This window comes from Bufo gargarizans, chromosome 1 (genome assembly GCF_014858855.1).
Source record: "Bufo gargarizans isolate SCDJY-AF-19 chromosome 1, ASM1485885v1, whole genome shotgun sequence".
Classification (NCBI taxonomy): Eukaryota; Metazoa; Chordata; class Amphibia; order Anura; family Bufonidae; genus Bufo; species Bufo gargarizans.
In genome coordinates, this window is record NC_058080.1 from 745,438,641 (window position 1) to 745,460,793 (window position 22,153).

The window sequence follows — 22,153 nt, forward strand, 5'->3', positions numbered from 1 at the left end:
CACATTTTATTTCTGTACGGTTGGCTTGTCTATATAACCTTTTTGTCATCTTTAGTAACCTTTCAGCACAGTACCTTATGTATATTAAATCTTTAATATGCAATTCCTTGATGCTCTAAATGCACCCACATCCTATAAGTGCTGCTTATACACCCTCACAGGAATGAGTGCAGTTAATGCTAGCCCTGTCATGTAGCGTGTCTGCTGATTGTGACAAGGACAAATAAATGTCACAGCACTACTAGAAAATATATGTCTGAATAAAGATGAAACATTAATATGTCCACATACATTATAAAACAATTCCATGGAGCGTCGTTACTACGCCCCATGTCACTCTGGACTCTCCCGCAGTGTGGGTGGAGGTGCAAATACAGTGATAAGAAGCAAGGTTCATGGGGACAATCCATCTTTACTGCTCTGGAAGTAAACAAGGCTCTTCTTCTCTTCCTTATATCCACAATACTTTTTCTCCATGGGTCTCGGTCACAGTTTATCTTACAAATAGAATTTGGTCATCTGGAAGATTCAGGCTAATTCCACTCAAAAAATACACCCTCTTATTATTTGCTGTTTAAGTGGCATAAATAACCTAATTAGTGATGAGCAAATGGATTCTAAATTTCTGAAGTCCGACTTGACTTTTACAAAAAATTCTGATTCTACTAAATTAAAATTTTGTGTGATTCGATTCAGAACAATCAAAAAAAGAGAGATACAGAGACTTTTCAAAGCAATTAGAGCGCTTTAGTTTCTTGTATAATTTATTTGGATCAGAATCTAGTTGCATTAACAATTTGAGTGAATCAGATCCCCCAATTTTTTTTTTTAAATTGCTCATCTCTAAATTTAATATATTAAAAATTTGAAAATAGTTTCTCTCCTGTGTGAATTCTACAATGTTCAACCGGTTTTGATTTCTCTGAAAAGTGCTTCCCACATTCTGAACATGGTATGGCTACTATGCTGTGTGAAATCTGTGATGTTCAATAAGATTGTATTTTTGTGTAAAACATTTCCCGCAAACTGAACATCAATATGTCTTCTCTCCAGTGTGAATTCTCTGATGTGTAAGAAACTGTGATTTTTGTGTAAAACATTTCTTACATTTAGAACATGAAAATGGCTTCTCCCCTGTGTGAATTCTCTGATGTTGAACAAGATTGTATTTTTGTGTAAAACCTTTCCCGCATTCCGAACATGAATATGGCTTCTCTCCTGTGTGAATCATCTGATGTCTAAGGAAATGTGATTTTTGTGTAAAACATTTCCCACATTCTAAACATGAATATGGCTTCGCTCCTGTGTGAATTCTCTGATGTCTAAGAAATTGTGATATCAGTCTAAAACATTTCCCACATTCTGAACATGAATATGGCTTCGCTCCTGTGTGAAGTCTCTGATGTCTAAGAAATTGTGATATCAGTCTAAAACATTTCCCACATTCTGAACATGAATATGGCTTAGCTCCTGTGTGAATTCTCTCATGTGTAACAAGATCAGATTTATGTGTAAAACATTTCCCACATTCTGAACATGAATAGAGCTTCTCTCCTGTGTGAATTCTTACATGTTTAACTAGAATTGATTTTACTGTAAAACATTTCCCACATTCTGAACATGAATATGGCTTCTCTCCAGTGTGACGTCTCTCATGTTTAACTAGAATTGATTTTACTGTAAAACATTTCCCACATTCTGAACATGAATATGGCTTCTCTCCTGTGTGAATTCTTTCATGTATAATAAGTTGTGATTTATATGTAAAACACTTCCCACATTCTGAACAGGAGTATGATTTTTCCCTTGTGTGAATTCTTAGATGTGAGCTTATTTTGAACTGTTTACCAGGCTGAAACCTTTCACCCTCTTTCTCTCCTGTGTGAATTCCTATGTGTGTAGAAAGACCTGAGCTTTTTGCATACTCTATACCAGAGTGAATTATTTTACCCTCTTTCTGACTTGTACTTGCAGTAAAAATCTGTGATTGGTCAGGAGATGGTTCCTCGTGATTAGGAGGATTATAGGATATATCTGTTCTGTGAAGTCCTAAATGTACATTAGGGTAAATGAGGTTTTCTCCTGAAGAGCACTGCATGACATCCTCATCTTTTACATTCTTACTTGGATTTTCTGTTGAGATAAAAATAGCTAATTTAGTTTTTTTTCCAAACCAAAGAGTAGACAAACATAACATTCATATTAGGCCTCATGCACACAGCCGTTGTTTTGGTCCGCATCCGAGCCGCCATTTTTCCGTTCCGTGGCCCGCAAAAAAATATAACATGTCCTATTCTTGTCCGTGTTTTGCGGATCCACGATTTGCGGACCGCAAAACACACCATGGTCGTGTACATGCAGCCTTAGACTGGAAGTGGATGCAGCAGGAAGGAAAGATATTAAGCCATTAATTTGGAATGCCTTAACCACTTCAACCCCCCTAGCTGAAACACCCTTAAAGGGAACCCGTCACCGGGATTTTGTGTATAGAGCTGAGGACATGGGTTGCTAGATGGCCACTAGCACATCTGCAATACCCAGTCCCCATAGCTCTGTGTGCTTTTATTGTGTTTAAAAACCGATTTGATACCTATGCAAATTAACCTGAGATGAGTCAGAGCTTGAAAATATGACTCTTCTCTGGTCACACAAGTAAGATATGACTCTTTTATGTTAATTTGCATATGTATCAAATCAGTTTTTTTTACACAATAAAAGCACACAGAGTTATGGGGACTGGGTATTGCGGATGTGCTAGCGGCCATCTAGTAGCCCATGTCCTCAGCTTTATACCCAAAATCCCGGTGACAGGTTCCCTTTAATGACCAGGCCACTTTTTACACTTCTGCACTACACTACTTTCACCGTTTATTGCTCGGTCATGCAACTTACCACCCAAATGAATTTTACCTCCTTTTCTTCTCACTAATAGAGCTTTCATTTGGTGGTATTTCATTGCTGCTGACATTTTTACTTTTTTTGTTATTAATCGAAATTTAACGATTTTTTTGCAAAAAAATGACATTTTTCACTTTCAGCTGTAAAATTTTGCAAAAAAAACCGACATCCATATATACATTTTTCGCTAAATTTATTGTTCTACATGTCTTTGATAAAAAAAAAAATGTTTGGGCAAAAAAAATGGTTTGGGTAAAAGTTATAGCGTTTACAAACTATGGTACAAAAATGTGAATTTCCGCTTTTTGAAGCAGCTCTGACTTTTTGAGCACCTGTCATGTTTCCAGAGGTTCTACAATGCCCAGACAGTAGAAAACCCCCACAAATGACCCCATTTCGGAAAGTAGACACCCTAAGGTATTCGCTGATGGGCATAGTGAGTTCATAGAACCTTTTATTTTTTGTCATAAGTTAGCGGAAAATGATGATTTATATTTTATTTTTCTTACAAAGTCTCATATTCCACTAACTTGTGACAAAAAATAAAAACTTCCATGAACTCACTATGCCCATCACAAAATACCTTGGGGTGTCTTCTTTCCAAAATGGGGTCACTTGTGGGGTAGTTATACTGCGTTGGCATTTTAGGGGCCCATATGGGTGAGAAGTAGTTTGCAATCAAAATCTGTAAAAAATGCTGGGTGAGAGAAATATCTTGGCAAAAGACAACTTTTCCCTTTTTTTTTTTACAAAGTTGGCATTTGACCAAAATATTTATCTCACCCAGCATGGGTATATGTAAAATGACACCCCAAAACACATTCCCCAACTTCTCCTGAGTACGGCGATACCACATGTGTGACACTTTTTTGCAGCCAAGGTGGGCAAAGGGGCACACATTCCAAAGAGCACCTTTCGGATTTCGCAGGCCATTTTTTACACATCTTGATTGCAAACTACTTACCACACATTAGGGCCCCTAAAATGCCAGGACAGTATAACTACCCCACAAGTGACCCCATTTTGGAAAGAAGACACCCAAGGTATTCCGTGAGGGGCATGGCGAGTTCCTAGAATTTTTCATTTTTTGTCACAAGTTAGTGGAATATGAGACTTTGTAAGGAAAATAAAATAAAATAAAAAAATCATAATTTTCCGCTAACTTGTGACAAAAAATTAAAAATTCTAGGAACTCGCCATGCCCCTCACGGAATACCTTGGGGTGTATTCTTTCCAAAATGGGGTCACTTGTGGGGTAGTTATACTGCCCTGGCATTTTAGGGGCCCATATGCGTGAGAAGTAGTTTGCAATCAAAATCTGTAAAAAAATGACCGGTGAAATCCGAAAGGTGCTCTTTGGAATGTGGGCCCCTTTACCCACCTAGGCTGCAAAAAAGTGTCTGGTATCGCCGTACTCAGGAGAAGTTGGGGAATGTGTTTTGGGGTGTCATTTTACATATACCCATGCTGGGTGAGAGAAATATCTTGGCTAAAGACAACTTTTCCCATTTTTTTATACAAAGTTGGCATTTGACCAAGATATTTATCTCACCCAGCATGGGTATATGTATAATGACACCCCAAAACACATTCCCCAACTTCTCCTGAGTACGGCGATACCACGTGTGACACTTTTTGCAGCCTAGATGCGCAAAGGTGCCCAAATTCCTTTTAGGAGGGCATTTTTAGACATTTGGATCCCAGACTTCTTCTCACGCTTTAGGGCCCCTAAAAAGCCAGGGCAGTATAAATACCCCACATGTGACCCCACTTTGGAAAGAAGACACCCCAAGGTATTCAATGAGGGGCCTGGCGAGTTCATAGAATTTTATTTTTTGGCATAAGTTAGCGGAAATTTTTTTTTTTTTTTTTTTTCTCACAAAGTCTCACTTTCCGCTAACTTGGGACAAAAATTTAAATCTTTCATAGACTCAATATGCCCCTCAGCGAATACCTTGGGGTGTCTTCTTTCCAAAATGGGGTCAGTTGTGGGGTGTTTGTACTGCCCTGGCATTTGAGGGTCTCCGCAATCATTACATGTATGGCCAGCATTAGGAGTTTCTGCTATTCTCCTTATATTGAGCATACAGGTAATGAGATTTTTTTTTTCCGTTCAGCCTCTGGGCTGAAAGGAAAAAATGAACGGCACAGATTTCTTCATTCGCATCGATCAATGTGGATGAAAAAATCTCTGCCAAAAAAAAAAAAAAAAGGAGGGGAAAGGCGTCTGCCAGGACATAGGAGCTCCGCCCAACATCAATACCCACTTAGCTCGTATGCCCTGGCAAACCCGATTTCTCCATTCACATCAATCGATGTGGATGAATAAATCATTGCCGGGATTTTTTTATTTTTTTTTATATACAAAGTGTTTGCCAAAGCATAGGAACACCGCCTCCTCCTCAGCAGCTCATATGCCTCGGCAAACGTATCTGTTACTGCAGAGGAGAAATCTCGTCTTGCAGCGCCGCATACACTGACTTGTGTGTAATCTGACAGCAGCGCAATGCTTCTGTCAGAATGCACATCAGTGCTGCAGCTAGTCGATCGGTTGGTCAACCTGGAAGGTTAAAAAAAAAAATAATGAAAAAACCAGGCCGCAACGCAATAATTTTATTAACTTTGGAACAGAACATATAAACTTTAACTTTTTGCTTACTGGTGATTTTTTTTTTTTTACCTTTATAGGACAAACCTCTCCTTCCCCATGGGACAATGTGCAAAGCGCAAATCGCCCAAAGATGTGGCGAAGTGCGTTATGCACTTTGTCCCAGGTGAAAGGAGATGTTTGCAGCAGCTCTGTGTGAATGGGCCCTAATAGCCCTGTGTGCCTGTCCTGGTGAGATGTGATCCCTATGCTAGGTGTACCTGTGTGTGGTACTTCCGGAAACACTCCCCTAAGCATAGGGCAGGGTGGTCAGGGCAGTCAGGACAGAAATAGCGGGTGTCACGCCTTATTCCACTCCTGCTACAAACACGACATCTTTTTCGGGGTGACGGTTGGGTTGAGGTACCGGCAACGACATTGGGGAAATGTCGCTTGTGTAGACGGCTCACTACACTGGTGGATGGGGCCACGGAACCTCCTGGATACAGGAGGTTCTCGATGATCTCTTCCTTAAATTTGAGGAAGGATCGTGTTCTCCCAGCCTTACTGTAGAGAACAAAACTATTATACAGAGCCAATTGAATTAAATATACAGACACCTTCTTATACCAGCATCTGGTGCGTCGGGAAACTAAATACGGAGACAACATCTGGTCATTGAAGTCCACCCCTCCCATGAGCAAATTATAGTCGTGGACTGAGAGGGGCTTTTCAATGACACGGGTTGCTCGCTCAATTTGTATTGTCGTGTCTGCGTGAATAGAGGAGAGCATGTAAACGTCACGCTTGTCTCTCCATTTCACCGTGAGCAGTTCTTCGTTACACAAGGCAGCCCTCCCCCCCCTTGCAAGACGGGTGGTAACGAGCCGTTGGGGGAAGTTTGCGCGGTGCCACAGCAGCCAATCTGAACTAGAAACAAATGCCTGAAGAGGGGCACACTTGTGTAGAAATTGTCCACATAAAGATGGTACCCCTTGCCGAATAAGGGTGACACCAAGTCCCAGACTGTCTTCCCACTGCTCCCCAGGTAGTCAGGGCAACCGACCGGCTCCAGGGTCTGATCTTTTCCCTCATAGACACGAAATTTGTGGGTATAGCCTGTGGCCCTTTCACAGAGCTTATACAATTTGACCCCATACCGGGCGCGCTTGCTTGGGATGTATTGTTTGAAGCCAAGGCGCCCGGTAAAATGTATTAGGGACTCGTCTACGCAGATGTTTTGCTCTGGGGTATACAAATCTGCAAATTTCTGGTTGAAATGGTCTATGAGGGGCCGAATTTTGTGGAGCCGGTCAAAAGCTGGGTGGCCTCTGGGACGAGAGGTGCTATTGTCACTAAAGTGCAGGAAACGCAGGATGGCCTCAAAACGTGCCCTGGACATAGCAGCAGAGAACATGGGCATGTGATGAGCGCTCTCATTCACAGCCGGATTTGCAAAATTGCAAGACCTATTTGCACAGCATCTCTATCCAGCAGTAAGGCAGCTTTTCAACTCGCTGCCCAGAGGGAAAGCTTACCCTGAATCTACACCACGTGGGACGCCACAGTGGGATTTGCAGGACTGTACGTGAGTAACGAACCAAATACTGCTGTATTTATATGTACCGTTGCACAATCAAGTTATCTACACTGCACTGTCGCTTTGGAATTCAAAGTTCGCCCAACTAGCTATTTTGCTGGATTGCAATATAGTGCACCCCTAGGAATTGTGTCGATTGAACATTGTAACATCAAGCCGATTCCTACGAGATCTGTGCTATTAACAGAAAGACTGATTTTTAGGAATATAACTACCAGTGAGACCAACTGTCCACTATTACTGCCGAGTCTCCAGAGACACTCTGTTTTCACACAGGCATTTAACACTTTTAATGATTTAAGCACTATTATATATTGAGTCATATATATACTTTACAGGTATTTTCACTATATGCAATTGTTTTTTATCACTATTATTATCGACTTATTGTCCTGTTAACACCTGATTTTTACATTTATACACTTATTCTTGAATTATTTTTTAATTTTCTTTTTGGAGAATTACTCGGTATCAGTCACTGCTATAACTAAGAGGACAGACAGTCCGCTAATTCCTATGCAGTCTGGGTAATTTTTGGCCGGACCATCAGGCCCCTATCCCCTTTTTACTTCTCATCTATTAGCTATATCAGTGGACCGATATATTTGACATTTTATTTGATATTTTATATTACGATATTTTATATTATAGCATCTTTTTAGGGTAAAACTCTGTTTAGGATATACAATATTATTTGTGCATGGTGACCATTTGTATATTTACGAATTGTTATTAATAAGTGTCGCTTTGCTAACTTTGTGAACCAGTTATAAGAGTGCCCATCGTTTTTATTATACAGATGAATTGGGTTCGTGGACCAATATGACCGCAATTCATGCTATTTGGTTAGACCCATGTTGAGGAAAAGGCCCAGAAAAGTTTTAATTTCGGAAACTTGGACGGGTTTCCACCAGAAAGGCTGGGCATAAAAGCTTCCCGGGTTGGCGGATATAAATTGTGTGGCATACCGGTTTGTTTCTGCCACGACTATGTCCAAGAGCTCCGCAGTCAAGAACAGCTCACAAAATCCAAGGGCCGAACCGATCTGAGCTGTCTCAACCCGAACTCCAGACTGGGCGGTGAAAGGGGGAACTACAGGTGCGGCTGAAGTTGGGGACTGCCAATCAGGGATTCTAGGGGGTCTACGGGCCCGTATTTGCGGTGGCTGCGACGGGGTAACTACTGCACGTGCCACCGTACCAGCTTCAACTGCCCTTCTGGTGCTCGCCACTTCACCATGTTGTACGGCAGTGCTGGTACTAGGTCCAGGGAGGGCTGCGCTGCTGGTGTATGCCTCACCACGTAATCCGACAGCGCCAGCCCCACTCTGCTGCCCTTGAAGCGGATCCTGCGCAACCTGTGGTCTAGCGACACGGGGCCGGGTACGCCTGGTGCTATCAGGGACCTCAACCTCCTCGTCCGAACTTTGGGTCAGAGAGCCACTGCTTTCTACAGGTTCGTATTCTGACCCGCTGGATTCATCAGATGAGGGTTCCCATTCCTCATCCGACTGGGTCAGAAGCCTGTAGGCCTCTTCAGAAGAATACCCCCTTTGACATTTGGGCAACTAAATTTAGGGGTATTCCCTGAGACTACCCAAGAAAAAAAGCAAGCCTGTCTTACAAAAGGGAGGCTAGCGAAGTACCGGAGGCCGCTGCGGTTGATAAAAAATATCAAAACTGATTTTTTTATCGCCGCAGTGCGTGTAAAGTGAATGTGCAGTGATAAAAAAATATATATATTTTTTGTCACTGCGGTGGGGCGGGTGTGGGCGAACGCACGTGTGGGCGACCGATCAGGCCTGATCGGGCAAACACTGCGTTTTGGGTGGAGGGCGAACTAAAGTGACACTAATACTATTATAGATCTGACTGTGATCAGTTTTGATCACTTACAGATACTATAAAAGTACAAATGCTGATTAGCGATACGCTAATCAGCGAATAAGGGACTGCGGTGCGGTGGGCTGGGCGCTAACTGATCCCTAAACTACCTAACCAAGGGGCCTAAACTATCCTAAAACCTAACAGTCAATACCAGTGGGAAAAAAAAGTGACAGTTTACACTGATCACTTTTTTCCTTTCACTAGTGATTGACAGGGGCGATCAAAGGGGTGATCAAAGGGTTAATTGGGGTGCAGGGGGTGATTTGGGGCTAGTGTGTGGTGTTTGGTGTACTCACTGTGAAGCCTGCTCCTCTGCTGGATCGCGAGAGGACGCGCCAATGCGTGACTGTGCGCAGCGCTGCCGCCTCCGGACCGCGATCCTGCGTTAGGCGGTCCGGAGGCAGTTAAAGAGCCTTTGTCAGAATTATCAACACTATTAAACCAGGCATACTGCCTGGTAGGATTGATCATGCTGATGAAAATACCTTATTTTTATCTGTATCTTAAACATCTTTACAAATAGCTATGTTTTTATTCATATAGAAAAAGGGAGAAGATGGAGCACCAGGGGGTGGAACTTGTGGAGCACTGTTTTTCTAACACCCCCCTCCCTTTGATCAACAGGGCTAGCATGCTGAGGGTAGAGCTGTCCTAGCATATGCATATCATATACACTACTTACTATAGCCTTACCATAATGAGAAGGGTGGATTTCACTGCTTAGAAAGCTAATATACACATTAGTGCTTTATTCATAGACACACTATATGATTATAAAAATGCCAGTAATATGTATTAGCTTAAAGTAAAGACAATTTCAATTGTCTGTCAATATAAGGCTGTAACCTGCATGTAAGTGGTCAGCTTTGCCTTCATTTCTTTGGATACTTTTTTCTCCCTCATTTAATCCATAATAAAAAGCTATAGCCTTACTATATTGATAATAATGTTGATATCACTGATTACTTTAGAATGGTTACTTTATAATGATATATTGTGCCTATGGAAAAAAAACTGTAATATGTTTTAGCTGTTTAAGTATAAAAAAAACACTATTCTCGATATAGTATGGCTATAGCCTTTTATTATGGGTTAAATGAGGGACAAAAAATAGCTTAAGAACAGCTGGGGCTTGAACCTAGGATCTCTATTTGCAAGGCTTGCAAGACCAGTTACCACCATGCTATAACCTTACTACATAAAGAATAATGTTTTTTCTATACCAAGAAAGCTAATATTACTGGTGTATTTATAATCCTATATTGTGCCTATAAATAAACCAGTAATATGTATTAGTTTTCTAAGCATAGAAAATCTCTCTTCTCATTATGGTAAAGCTACAGTAATTATTGTATAAGATATGTATTAGTTAGGACACAACTCTGCTCTTAGCATGCTGATGTCTAGCCCTATAAATTAAGAAAAGGGGAGATGATCAATAGAGATGGCATTGCTATTCGCCCGGCGGTCGTTTGCGGCGAACTTTACAGGTTTGCGATTCGCCAAACATGCGAACATATGGCGATGTCCGCCGGCGCAATATTCTTTTGCATTACACTGAACTTTGACCCATGACACATCCATAAGGTGGGACTGAACAGCCAAGTGAGAAGTTTCAACACATGGAAACACCCCCTCCATATAAATAAATCCGATCTGGCAGCCATTTTACATTCTGTGTTTTACCAGTGTAGGGAGAGGTTGCTTTGTGGAGCAGGGACAGGCTGTTAGGGACACCAAATGCTAGCTAATAGGTCCACACAAGTCCTTTTAAGGACTGGTATAAGTGTGATATCGATAGGTGTGATATACTGAGGGGTGTGATATACTTATAATTTCTAACACAGAAAGTATATTATAGTGCATTTGTATTGTGCAGCAGTTGTGTGCGGTTCTGCTGCGATACTGCAGCTATACAGAGGGACAAACGACATTGGAACATCTAATTGCAACAAGTGTGATAAACCTGTTGCCCCCCAAAAAACTGATTGAGGGGTGTGATATACCTTCTTCCACAAAATACTGTTGAGGGCTGCGATATACCTGTTGCCCCAAATAAACAGGGTGGTGTGATATAACTGTTATGGCAAAAAAAAAAATTGTGGGGTGTGATATACCTGCTTCCATAAAATACTGATTAAGGGGTTTGATACACCTGCTTCCACCAAATATTGATTGAGGCCTGCGATATACCTGCTTTCACAAAATACAGATTAAGGGGTTTGATATACCTGCTTCAACAAAATACTGAGTGAGGGCTGCAATATATCTGCTTCCAAAAAATACTGAAGTAGGGGTTCAATATACCTGTTTCTTCCAAATATCGATTAAGGCCTGAGATATACCTGCTTCCAAAAATACCAATTAAGGGGTTGGATTAAGGGGTTTAATATACCTGCTTCCACAAAATACTGATTTAGGGTTGCAATATACCTGCTTCCACAAAATACTAATTAAGGGGTTCGATATACCTGTTTCTACCAAATATTGATTGAGGCATGCAATATACCTGCTTCAACAAAATACAGATTAAGGACTTAGGCACAGGGTAATTTTAAAAATGACATGCAGAGGAAGAGGCAGGCCGTTCTGCAGGGTTGGTAGGGGTCGGGCAGGTGCACCAGGCCGGAGCCTAAGTGGGAAGTTGGAGAAGGCGCGTGCGATTACTTCAAAGGGTCACCAGAGTTGGTTGAGTGGCTCACTCAGCCTTCCGCTTCTGCACCCTCCTCATCCTCTGTATCTGCACCCTCCTCACTCTCTGCTGTGTACACCCCCAAATACACCACCACCACCACCTCCCCATAGCCCTTCCACTCGAGTCAGAGGAATTATTTTCCAACCATTCCCAGACCTTACCGATGCGCAGCCATTCTTCACATCGGATGAGAAATAGGAGGTAGCAAGGGCCGCCACCCAGCGGTCTGATGACAGTACCCAGTTCAGCCCAAGGAGGAAGGTCCCCGCTGTTGCTGCCTACTCAGAGATCTCAAATGTCAGTGGTGGTGAAGGTGATGATGATGACGTGTCGATGGATATCACGTGGGTGCCCACAAGAGAGGAAGAGGAGGGGAGTTTAGAGGGAGAGACGGAGCAGCAGAGAGGGAGGAGAAGCAGGCAGAGCCTGCAGGGCACAGTAGGCAAAAAGCAGACTGCAAATGTATCTGGAGCGAGCCATCCACCATGCACGGTCACGTCTGGCGCTCCCAGGACGGCACATGGCTCCACAGTGTGGGCTTTTTCTAACGTGTCAGCTGCTGACAATAGTGTTGCCACCTGCATCCTGTTCTGTCAACGCATAAGTTGCGGTAAGCCCAACACTCACCTAGATACGACCGCCTTAAGAAGGCACATGGCCTCCCATTACCGAGCCCAGTGGGAGTAACGCCATCAGAACCCACAAAGCCACACTCCCGGCGCTCCACGTCCTGCCTCTTCTCCTCCCATTTGTCCTCCACTCCACATTCCACCATGCCGTCGTCGCATTCATCTGGCAGAAGGCAGGCTTCCGTGGCCCAATTGTTCAAGCGTAAAAAGTTGCTGACGCCGGATAACCCTCTTGCCCAACGGCTGACTGCTGGCTTGTCGGAACTGCTAGCCCGCCAACTACTGTCATATAAACTGGTGGACTCAGAGGCCTTTAGAAAATTTGTTGCCATCGGCACACCCCAATGGAAGGTCCCCAGAAGGAAATATTTCTCCCAGAAAGGTATGCCAGAGCTATATGGCCATGTTCAGTGGCAAGTGAATATATCTCTGGCACACAGTGTCGGTGCCAAGATACATCTGACCACAGACACGTGGTCTAGCAAACAAGAGCAGGAAAGGTACATAACTTTTACTGCCCACTGGGTGAACCTTCTGACGGCCGTCAAGCATGTAACCCGTGGCTCTCTTGTGGATTTGGTGTTACCGCCAAGGATTGCATGCAGGACTGCCTCTTCTTCTCCTCCTCCCTCATCTTCTCCTCGGCTGACTCCTCCTTTTCCACTGCTACCGCCTCTTCCGCTGCGCTACCCCAAACTCCCCAGAACCTATTTGACGTGCCAGGTGAGACGTTGCCATGCTGTGCTGCGGTTGTTGTGCCTGAAATCCAAGAGCCACAGCGGTCCTGCACTGCTTTCAGCTCTGCGGTCACAGGCCGATCAGTGCCTAACCCCGCTCAATTTGACAGTTGGTAAAGTGGTGTGCGACAATTGTGCCAATCTGCTGAGTGCGCTGAAACAGGGCAAAATGACACACGTGACATGATGGCACACGTCCTGACCTTAGTCGTGCAGTGATTAGTTTCTAAATACCCCAGGGTCCAGGACGTCGTGCGGCAGGCCAGGAAAATCTCTGGCCATTTTAGAAGATCTTACACCGCCATGGCTTGCCTTGCTGACGTTCAGCAGCGACACCACTTGCCCGTGAGACGTCTGATTTATGACAGCCTGACGCGCTGGAACTCCACCTTGTACATGCTTGATAGGCTGCTCCAGCAGCAACGTGCCGTTAACGACTACCTGTACAAACTCTGCAGCAGGACAGGTTCTGTGGAGCTTGGTTTCTTTTCACCGCGCCAGTGGCTGCTCATGCGCGACGCATGCAGACTTCTGCAGCCATTTGAGGAGATCATCAAACGGGTCAGTCACAGCCAGGGCGCCATCAGTGACATCGCACCTTATGCCTTCTTTCTGGAATGGGCATTTAATCGTGTCATTAATCAAGCCGTCGAGGAGCAGGAAGATGAAGGCACAATGCTGAATGAATTCCCAGGGGGGAGGGGGGGAAACTCTATTTTAAACAAGTCGGAAGAGGAGTCAGAGGAGGATGGTGGCTGGGGGGAGGAGGAGGTGCAAGAAGAGCAGGCTTTGAGGGGAACTTTAAACTTTTTAGGGATCCCTGGTGTTGTCCGTGGCTAGGGGGAGGTGTCCCGGCCTATGGTGTACAACGTGACACTGTTGCCACGCTTGCTGTTGCCAGTGGCAACGTTTGGCTGTTTTGGCACTGGTTTTGCTGTGTGCGCCATGACTTGCTTGCCACGCATGCTGTTGCCTGTGGCAACCTGTTGCCTTTTGCTTGTGTGTGCAATTCCCCTTTAGTTGCTTCTTTCTTGTGTTTGGTTATCTTGGGGTTAATGTGTGTTCTTGGTGTGGGTGTGGTCGCTTTGGGCTATTTAGCTTCTGCTGGATGCCTGTAGCTCAGGGTTCCTCCAGGCTTGGTGTGTGCTGGTGGTTCACTGCTCCTGGCTTTTCCATCTGTCCAGTGAGGGCCACCCTTGTGGTCATCAAGGTCTTCCCAGTTTCTCCTTCCCATCCTACCCTTTGTTGATTGGTGTGGGTTTTGTCCAGGGTGTATTTATGTCTAGTGTGTTGTGACTGTCTGGTCTGTTTATGTTGTTTCCAGCATGTCTGCTAGATATTCTCCTGTAGTATGTTGTACCTCTGTGAGGGGGCTGGTTTCCAGGACGGGTGAACAATAAGCCTGTATGCAGCGCTGCCTGGGGCTGCTGTGCACCTTGCTGCATGGGGGTCCAGGCATTAACTGGTATGCTGGTTTCCTGTATGCGTTGTTTGTGTTGTGCCCTGTTTGGTGTGTGGGCTCCGGTTCGTATGCACGGATTCCAGTCGTGGTGGCAGCGGCAGGTTTTTGAGTTTTACAGTGTTCTTACCTGTCGATCCACTTACTGCATATGGTCTTTTCCCTTCCATCTGTTACTAGGCAGCTGGAGACTCCCTGAGCAACCGGTTGTCTCCTATTCCTGACCCCTATGCCAGGGACCGTTAGGGTCAGCAGGATCCAGGTTCCAGTGCATGAGCGCTCCCACCTTTAGGGTTCACTCATGCAGTTAGGAGATCAGGGTCAGGATTAGGGAGGCTGTAGGTTGTGGCCTGCTCCCTTTACTGTAGTCTGGCCTAGTAACAGTTCCCACTATATGGTGGGGAGTTTCCCCCACTCTCCACCGTGACAGGAGGTGACCGAGTGACGACAATTTCCTGGGAAATGTGCAGGAGCCAGAGTGCTCCACCGCTTCCAATTTAGTGCAAATGGGGGCCTTCATGCTCCAGTGTTTGAAGAGGAACCCCCGTATAAAAAGCATAAAGGGCAAGGACCAGTACTGTGTGGCAACGTACTTATACCCCCTGTACAAACTCTAAATGGCAGACATGTTACCAGCATCACAGAGGGCTGGCAGAATGCAGCATTTCCAGGCCTTGCTGCGAGAGATGCTGCAATTTGCTGTTGTGGGCGCTGACAGAGGAATTTCCACCCACAGCGAAACAGGTGCGGGTACCAATCCTACCGCGCCTGCAAGAAGAGGGCGGTTTAAAGATGTAATGGTCACTTTGGATATAAGATCATTCTTGCAGCCAACCCATCGACAGCAGCCCTCAGGATCCAGGCTCAGGGAACGCCTAGACCGACAGGTGTCCGACTACATCGGGTTAATGACCAATGTGGACACTCTGAGAAGCGAGGAACCCCTGGACTACTGGGTGTGCAGGCTTGACCTGTAGCCAGAGCTGGCACAATTTGCCATGGAACTCTTGGCTTGTCCCTCGCCGAGTGTCCTGTCTGAAAGGACGATGAGCGCAGCAGGGGGGGGGGGGGGATCGTGACCGATAAGCTTACTCGCCTCATATTTCTAAAAATAAATGAGGCATGGATCTCAGACGTGTAATAGATTTTCCTCTTGCCAGCCCATACATATCCGCCACCACCCAGAACAAAGAATGGTCCTTGTCGTATGTATATACAGTGGTATAAAAGGCCTTTTCTGTCAGGTGAATGCCTAATTTTTGGGGCCTGTACTGGCATACAGTTAAATTTTTATCCAGTGACCGCCTGATGTACCTCCAGCCACATAATCACAAGTTATTTTCTGTCAGGTTAATGCTTAATTTTGGGGGCCTGTACTGGCCTACAGTAAAAAAAAAATTATCCAGTGACCGCCTAATGTACCTCCAGCCACATAATCACAAGCTCTTTTCTGTCAGGTGAATGCCTAATTTTTGGGGCCTGTACTCCCGTAGCCTAAAATAATTTTTTCCTAGGCTTCAGCAGGGCACATTTTTGAGAGTATTCCTTTAAGACGCATAAAAATGGCCCCTGATTAAAATACATTTGGGGAGGGGGGGGGGGGGGGGGTTGCCAATGATCCCCCTCTGGTATGTCACTGTCCATGTTGTGGGACTATTTGTGCCCTTCTAGTAAGTATTTGGTGGCTGCAAATATGACCTAAAGGTTTTTCAGGTTCGCCTGCCATTAAAGTCAGTGGGGCCCTCCGCAAAACGCGCGGTTAACAAACATTTGATCGCGAACGCGTGTTCGTGTTTGCAAACCGTCCCGGCCGATGTTCGTCCATCACTAAAGATCAAGCGAAAAAAATATTCTTTATGAAAGTAAAGTGAACCAAGGGATTGCATTCCCTGATGTCCGTTACTATAATTTTGCATGTATTCTGAGATATACATAGGAATGGTTTAATTAAGGGATATATTTAACTGATCATTAACTGGAAAGTGATCTGGCATATCCCATACCTTTACGAGGATTGATGTATTCAAGGAAACAAGATCTAAATAATAACCAGGGTACCATCCCAATATTAAGAGACACAATTAAAGGGTGGGAGATCATTAGGAACATTTTTAGTTTACCTATTCACTATGACTTAAATACTGATTTAAAATATCACCCTGCACTACTTTCACTTTTTAGTAGGACAACATGGGAATATTTAACTTTACCGGAATTAAAATTATCTTATCACATTAAGAAATCTTAATATTTAGGGGTTTGAAGAGACGATAACAAAAGCAAACCTAATAATTTAATGGCCACAACAAGGAACAATCGTAGAATATCATATTTACTTAACATAGTGTTGATCGCGAATATTCTAGATTTTTATTTTTTTCATCAGTACACATGATTCCTCACTGCTTTCAGTTTGTGGGCCAATGAGAAAGCTGCAATATCTTTGACTTTAGGAGTAGTGTTTGACTTTATCGCAAATTTTCCGATTGCCGTTTTTCGAAATCAAGAAAATAATGACTGGATATCACGAATTCTCGAGTTTGCGATTTGGAGTAAAGCTCTCTTCTATCCCATGCCGCAATAAATGAAAGCACAGACAACGTTGTCTTCTCCAAGAGTAAGTCATAGACCATGGAGATCAGGTGGCCAGTTCACACTGAGAGTGGACCCAGTTTCAGAGCTGATTGTATGTATACCAAGCACCCTGGGGAGGGGGAGTTCCCTAAAAAATGTCTGTGAAGGGTTTAAGGGAACTGTGATTCAGTAACAGTAAGAAAGAGGCTTCTTATCTTTTAAAGCCTAGGTTCTCATTTGCCTTTAAACCAGGAGAGAAACTCATGGCATAAAACTGGCCTAATGGGGACCAGAGAGCCTTTAAGCTTCAGCAAGTGTTGAGAATTTTAAAAACAAACTATAAAAAAGCCAGGAAGGGTGGCAGTGAATACAAATCTCATCTATTATGTGGTTCCAGACAGAACCTGGTTCCAGCCAGGTGTCAACACCTGTTACTGAAGTATTCATTGTCAGGGCTGTTGTCAGGACCTCCATCACCCAGAGACGGTGGACACCCCTCTCACATCCTGTTATTATTGTGACAAAGTGGGGACAATCTCCCATTCCCCCATCACTTGAGAAGCGGATCCCATATATAATGCTAGAATACACATCAACATAATGAGGCCCAAACCCACTTTCTCAGGAGTCGCCTCCAGGAAATTCTAACGGACTCGACTGAAGACTTTCAGAATCTACAGTAAGGAAGGACATAAGCATTCCCATGTTCTAATCGCATTATCTCTAGCCTCACTCCCTGCAACTAAGCCAACTTCTTCCATATGGATACGTTTCGGGAAGAGGATTTGGAGCCTCAATGAATGTCAATATTTTCGGGTATAGCTTGATGATCTATGTTGATAAGCAAAATGGGGCGTTAAATACTACAAAGAGAAGAGTCCTTCCGAGGCTCAGACACCCTCTTGGAAAGTGAGTTTATGGAGAGGGTGCGAGACTGTGGCAATTTGTGATGCAGATTTCTAGCCATTTACCTCACTTATCTCCATATTCAAAAAAATCCTCTTTTCAAACTCTCTCTTGCCCCAACTTGTAAAATGTGTTGCCTTGTGGTGGAGATGTCACCCAACAAAGAAGGGTAATTACCCCATGAAAAAGCTGACCGCGAAATGCATGTCGGGGAGTGGTGGTGGCCTGACCTGGTGCGGGATTGTTTATTTTTGGGTCTGTATGATTACTGCTTCTCATCTATTCACTTTATTTAGTTATCACGTGTATTGCCTGTATATTGGGCTATATTGCCCCAGCCAAGCAGTTATCTTCACGGCTATACTGTCTATGCTGTGTTTGTAATGCCAATTAATTATTTATGCACTTTAATAAGGAAAATCACTAAAATAAAGTGGCCTAAATGCTCAAAAACCCCAAACACTGTAGCGTGTTTATAACCGGGGGAGCAGATCCTCCACACTTGATCCGTTGCTAGCGGCAATCCCCAGCAAAAATGCATACAATGGAGGATGTCGGCAGCGGACCACCTTTTGCAGTGATTTATGTACTTGCACTTTTACACTTCCATCCTGCTGTCAGACCACCACATTTGTGTTGTTTTTTATCTTTTTAACCTGTTTGTGTTCGCTAACCATGTTAAAAATATTTGTTAATAAAATCAATTATATAATTATGTCCACAGTCTGATTATCAAGTTTGTTTTTTTTAAATATCGAATCGCATATATCCCTATTGGTGTTGCTGTACTATAGGAATATCCTGAAGACAGTTGTCAGGAGACCTTGTGTGTTGTCAGACAGCTCCTCAGTTCTTGCCTCCAGCCTCATATATGAATTATAGAAGTAAGATAAGGAGCTTTCTTCTCTACTGTTATTATTGGGGGATTTCTTCACTAATATATTTGATTTAACCGTTTACAAAAGAAATCACCAAAATGTCTGGATTTATTGTAATATCTGCTGACGAGCCCAAAATTATGCTTAACCCTAGAGCAGCAGCAGCCGGTGATCAGATTCTCCTACTGCCCTGAAGGCACCAAGGACAGAATCTGAAGACACTTTCTCCATTCATGATTCCATACCTGTGATGACATCTCCTGGAATGTCCTCCTCCACCTCACTCTTACACGGGGGATCGCCCATCATCCTCTCTTCTTCATCCTCCACTTTAATATCAGTCAGATCTTCCCCCTGATTTATCATCTGTAACAATTCAGTACAATACAGCAGACAGGTGGGAGATCTAACAGATCCACAGAAGAGACCCCCGCAATCTATGACCCCTCTATGACTGCAGGACCCCCCTATATAGATGTGTATAGGGCTCAGCTCCATCTACCTGAGGATTCTCCGGGACCTTCTCCTCTGGACAGTCCTGGGAATACAGAGGACGGGGACATCTCTCTGGTGGATTTATCCTCCTGGATCCATCTGTGGAGACACAAGCACACAGCGACTGAAAACATGGCCTCCTGTAGATCTGTCTATAGATCGAACAAAACAACTACTCTTAGGGGCACATTCATTAAGACTGGTGTTTTAGACGCCGGTCTTAATAAAGGCCCATAGCTGACGGTGGATCCGCAGAAGTTATGAAGAGGTGCAGGCCTCTCCAGAACATCGTCACATACAGTGCCGGTTCTAAATGTAACACAGCTTCCGAGCTGCCTTACATTTAGACTATTTTCTACTACTAAACCAGGCCCACACCACTCCCACAATCTTAGACCTGGTGTGAGCAGGGAAACGTCCCAGATAGCGGTGCAACACCATCTGTGAATGAAATAAGCCTAATTTAGGCATATTTCAGATTTGTAAATGACCCCCTTAGTCTCCTCTCCACCAGACAGCAAGGTGTTTCCTAAGGAGCTATTATGACATCGGAGTCCAACGCATCAACATGATAAAGACTGCCACCCTGCTGGACAGGATCAGCCATAATGGCACCAATTATCTGGTGACAATGGCTCCTGTCGAGGAGGAGAGATATTAGGCTAGAACAGTCAGATACTGAAGTTGATGTTGGAAGCAGGAATATGGGTAAGAGTAAGGATCCGAGCGACTTTAGGGCCAAAGTGTGATATGCAGGTGACTGGGTCATAACATCTCTAGAAAGACCAGTCTGATGGACTGGTCACTTACCTGTGGAAGAGAAGACACCAGGTGTACTATGGGAAGAAGGCGGCCTGATCTGAGGAATCAGGTTACATCATGTAAACACCCAGGAGCGTGTGCATCACTTACCTAGGGAAAGGATGGTACCAGGTGCACTATGGGAAGAAGAGAAGCCTTCGGAGGCAGTGTGATGCTCTGCGCAATGTTATTCTGGAAACCTTGGTGGAAATCTGTGGCACTCAAAGCTGTTCTGACAACCATTTTCGAAGAATGATCTCCAGATATGGATTAATACAGGCAGTTTTTCATAGGAAGACGCTTCTTCCAAGGCACTGTTGTATTTCCTATCACCACCCTATATAACTCCTTGAGATAATCATGCTAAACTCTTACCACCAGTAACACTACAATGGTATCCAACATTAAAAGAAAAGGGAGGAAGTAAAATCAGCTTGCTCAATGCCTACTGTATTCACCAAACATACCTAAAAGAGCATTTTTATTGTACCTCCAAATTACTTACTACTAGACAGCACTCAGATTGTTGAGGTCATTAAAGGCGTTTTCTCATCTGGAAATGGTGGCATATTGCTAGGATATGCCACCAATGTAAGATAGGTGTGGATCGAATGCACAGCTGCCTTGCATTCATTTCTATGGGAAGGCAGAAAATAGCACTTGGCAGTGAATAGCTGCAGCTATCTGACATGAGCGAATTTCTAGAAAATTCTATTCGGCCGGTTCGCCGAATTGATTTTTAAAAAATTCGCTCATCTCTAGTCATCACTTGAGGGATAAACTTGTAAAAGGGAGATTCATGTCGTGAACGCATCGTTTAAACTGGTGACGTAACTTGGGTCAGAGAGACAATTTTAAATGTGGACAGTGGAAGTTCTGTAATGAATTGGAGCGATCCAGGTCGCCGAATATTCCGAAAAGATTTGTGGCAAATAGTGTTAAAAAAAACAGCAATTTCCTGGCTGCTCAGAGCCTTTATAGGGGTGTAGAACACTGTGCCTTGCAGTAACACGCATAGGGAGTCTGCTGTGGTAGTGAAATAATACTGTGAGTCAGCATGACATGCAGATGACAGGAGCCACTCTTAGAATCACTGCACACTTCACTTATTTGGGCAGTCACGGGGCCAAAACTGACCAAATAACTCAAGTGTGAACTTAGCCTTACATGTCAATGTTAGCGCCAAGAAGAAGCGCACTCCTTTTACACCGTCGTCAGCTGATTCCACATAGATGTCTACAGAACCTGTTCTATTAAACGCTTATACAAGTAGAGCCCCCCGACAGAGTGGAGAGGGGGTCAGCAGTAAGTTTGTGTTGACGTCACTGATTATTTTTCCCTTCCTCTGATCCGTCAGAACAATAACCCCCAAAAAACGGATCCTGTCTGTTGAGCATCCGCCTTCACTCGGTCAGCATGCGGTCAGTAATCCATCAGTTTTGCTAATGCCCAAAAAAACAGGAGTGGATACAAAACAGAGATGACACATGAATGGAATATTTGCATGTCTTCTGTGTTTTGAACCCTCTTCTGCTTTTGGCTACCAAATCATGAGCCAATTCTGATGGGACCATACAGGCCTTACAGCTGCTACACAGACAGGATCCATTTTGCATCTCATTTTTCCTTCCTTCAGACAGATAAAAAAAAGGGTCAAATAAATGATGATGTCAACCAGGCCAAAAAGGCAAAATAGTGGCCCAGTCATGGAGTGGGGAGAGTGGGAACAGAATTAGAAGTCCAGAGAGTGGCCCAATGACATAGTGTTGAGGTGGAAACAGCATGAGGACACCACAGAGTGACCCAGTGACATAGTGTTGAGGTAGCAGCAGCATGAGGAGACCACAGAGTAAAGTGGCAGCAGCATGAGGATATCACAGAGTGGCACAATTACATAGTGTGGAGGTAGAAGCAGCACAAGGAGGCCACAGCGTGGCTCAGAGACACAGTTGTGAGTTGGTAGCAGCATGAGGAGGCCACAGAGTGGCACAATGACATAGTGTGGAGG

At 44.0% G+C, this 22,153-nt stretch overlaps 1 protein-coding gene across 1 annotated transcript; it reads right to left on the minus strand.

Annotated features, from left to right (window-relative positions):
• Positions 1 to 262: 262 nt before the first annotated feature.
• On the minus strand, positions 263 to 19,151 carry LOC122937934 (gastrula zinc finger protein XlCGF17.1-like). The gene is made up of 2 exons (XM_044293137.1): positions 19,095 to 19,151; positions 263 to 2,133 (listed from the first exon to the last, which is right to left on the minus strand). The coding sequence occupies exon 2, from the start codon at positions 2,096 to 2,098 to the stop codon at positions 1,034 to 1,036; it is 1,065 nt and encodes a 354-aa protein (XP_044149072.1). The 5' UTR covers positions 2,099 to 2,133; positions 19,095 to 19,151; the 3' UTR covers positions 263 to 1,033.
• Between the last annotated feature and the right edge of the window lie 3,002 nt (positions 19,152 to 22,153).

Excerpts from the sequence above, each read along its gene's own strand:
- LOC122937934 (XM_044293137.1), bottom strand. The coding sequence starts at position 2,098 with ATGCAGTGCTCTTCAGGAGAAAACCTCATTTACCCTAATGTACATTTA.